General features: G+C 40.3%; 1 protein-coding gene across 1 annotated transcript in view; it reads right to left on the bottom strand.

Moving 5' to 3' along the window:
- LOC137975551 (fibroblast growth factor receptor 3-like) overlaps positions 1-2,500 on the bottom strand; it is a 12,854-nt gene that overhangs the window by 1,372 nt on the left and 8,982 nt on the right. Inside the window, exon 9 of the mRNA XM_068822666.1 lies at positions 718-758. Coding sequence (XP_068678767.1) covers positions 718-758 — 41 coding nt within the window. The remainder of the gene's footprint in view (positions 1-717; positions 759-2,500) is intronic.

The raw sequence follows: 2,500 nt of genomic DNA, 5'->3' as shown, positions 1-2,500 counted from the left end.
ACTGAGATCACGCATTTGTCTTCTAACCGCGTTAGCGGACCTTTGCTCCTTGAAAGGGAGAATTACTCAGAAAGAACCCTGTTGTCTTCCACTTGTGTTTCTCTCCCACTTGATGAAATATTATGAATAAATTTGTTAATGGTGGAATTTATCATTGTGGTACAGGGCTGTCAACTATCCCGGATAATCCAGGAGACTCTGGTCTGAAATCTCCCGATTAATCGCCGAACTTTGTCATTTCTAGAGAGAAACGACTTTAACAACAATAATAATTTCATAAACTCCTGTAAACCGTTCGTTGCTATTTACGGATTGTAATTCATGACAAGCAATAATGTGATTGCTCCAAAATAAACCAATCAAATTAAATGTTGCAATGCCAATGTACTTTTTTTGCGCGTTTTTCTTCTCAATATTCTTCAGGGGTTGATAGCCCTGGTGATAGGATCATTGTGATAGGTCCTTTTAAGGACCGAACGTCAACTAACGCGGTGCGAAGACAACTGCATGATCTCAGTCATAAGATTGGCCGCACTACTTTGCAACCGGTATTTGTCAGCAAGAATTTGGAGCAAGATCTCAAGCCAAAAGAAATCAAGCTCCAATCGTAAATCAACTCAAACAGCACTGTCAGGCAACTTGTAGCAAAGTGAGCTCAAGTTATGGTGCTTTTTTTTTCACGGCTCAAACATGTGAACCGTTTTAACATTTACTCACCAAGGCTGACGATTTCCCATAGAACGACGCCAAAGGACCAGCTACAAATGATTCCAAAAACACAACAAGTAGAGGGTTACACCTTAATTCTCTCCTAATAATAGGCATGCTTTCATTGCTAAGAAGTCTCACCAACCATTAGCGATTTTTTTCAACAAAAGAACTAACATGATTCAAGGGGAACTCCGGGGTAAAATTGAAGTTATTTTGTATGTTTGGTCTCTGCCTTATGTCTCAATTTTTGATAACATCATTCCTATATCATTTCATTCGAATTAAATATTGTACCTGAAAGACGACCGAAAATGCAAATAGAAATCCGTCATTGTGAAGAAAATTTGAGCCGCGGTCAGTGGTCAGCAGCTCGTGGTGACGTAGAATCGTCAATCTTCCGCGGGGTTTTATAAAATCTGCTTCTTCATTCTTCAACTTTGCTTAAATTTTAAGTCCTGTCGTTGTTTCTGTATCTTCGAATGTGCTCTGATTATTTCAAGTGAATTAGTGAGCTGTTGTGTACCTGGTTGCCATAATTATTCAAAGAAGACAAAGAAAAACGGGAACACACGTACACGGTGACTTACCACAGGATCACACAAGACGATCGCGCGAAGGCATGGCTCGGCAGAATCAGACGGAAGAATATGCCACCACTTGAAAACAGCGGCAGCGATCATTTCATGCCAAGCTGTTTCGAGATAGATCTCCGGGCACAATTTATAGGGGAAAAATCTAGGAGGGACTTGAAAGATGATGCTATTCCATCCTTGTTTAGCTACAAAACGGCCCCGAAGCGAAAAGGCCGCGGTTATCAAGCAAACATCGCCTTTAGTGACCAAGGCCTCGAGATGTTAGTGTTTCGCCACCTACAGGTCGATGTTTGCACACGCTTTGAACTGAGGGGGTCGCGCGACCCGATGTATAAACAATGGTTTCATGGCGACAAATTTCAGTCTACATCCGTCCAGTTTTAAAATAGATTATGCTCAGTTTACTTGGAAAATAATGGCGAATTAACCGACCTTACAAATGAACTATAATCGGTAATTTCCAGTGTTTATATTTCAAGTTTGTTACTCAAATAACAGGAAGAAATGGCAAAACGGAACTTAGGCAAATTTAAGGGATTCAAGTTGTAGTAACGTGAAAAGAATTACCTTGCATATTCCCATTCTTTTTTGTTTTAGGCTCTTTCACAACTACCTGCTGCAGACATCGAGGACAACGAATCTTCAGATGACCCAGTGACTAATGAACCTCCAATCTGCATTGATTTGGAAATGCCTGCTACAATCCCAGAAATGCGTGATGTGGGAATTTTATGCTGTTTTGATCCCATTACCCTAAAAGGTGTGGAGGTTCAAACTGAGATGTGCAACACTAAAGGCAATGATAATGGTGTATGTGGTACTGCAAATGTTGACGTGTTCTCCTATACTTATATAGAGGATGATATCCCACAAAATCCACATGCTGTCAAATGGAAGACTCCATATGACCACAATTATGCCATGGCAGCACCCCCAAATCCCATTGATACATCCACAGCAATTTTTCCAACCCATGAAATTTTAACAAGTTCGATACAATCCCCTCACCACCACTTCAAGACGTGCTTGTCGACGATAAAATGGATATACATGATGATGGTGAGGATAACAGTGATTATGAAGATTTAGATCCCCACTGGCTATTACCAGATGTTAAAAAATAGTTATGCAATGATGAGATAGTGTCATCTGAACATGAATTTGAAGATGGCTCTCCAGACCAAAAATGGAAAACA

The sequence above is a fragment of the Montipora foliosa genome, chromosome 11 (genome assembly GCF_036669935.1).
Source record: "Montipora foliosa isolate CH-2021 chromosome 11, ASM3666993v2, whole genome shotgun sequence".
Taxonomy (NCBI): domain Eukaryota; kingdom Metazoa; phylum Cnidaria; class Anthozoa; order Scleractinia; family Acroporidae; genus Montipora; species Montipora foliosa.
This window is presented reverse-complemented; position numbering and strand designations above follow the sequence as displayed.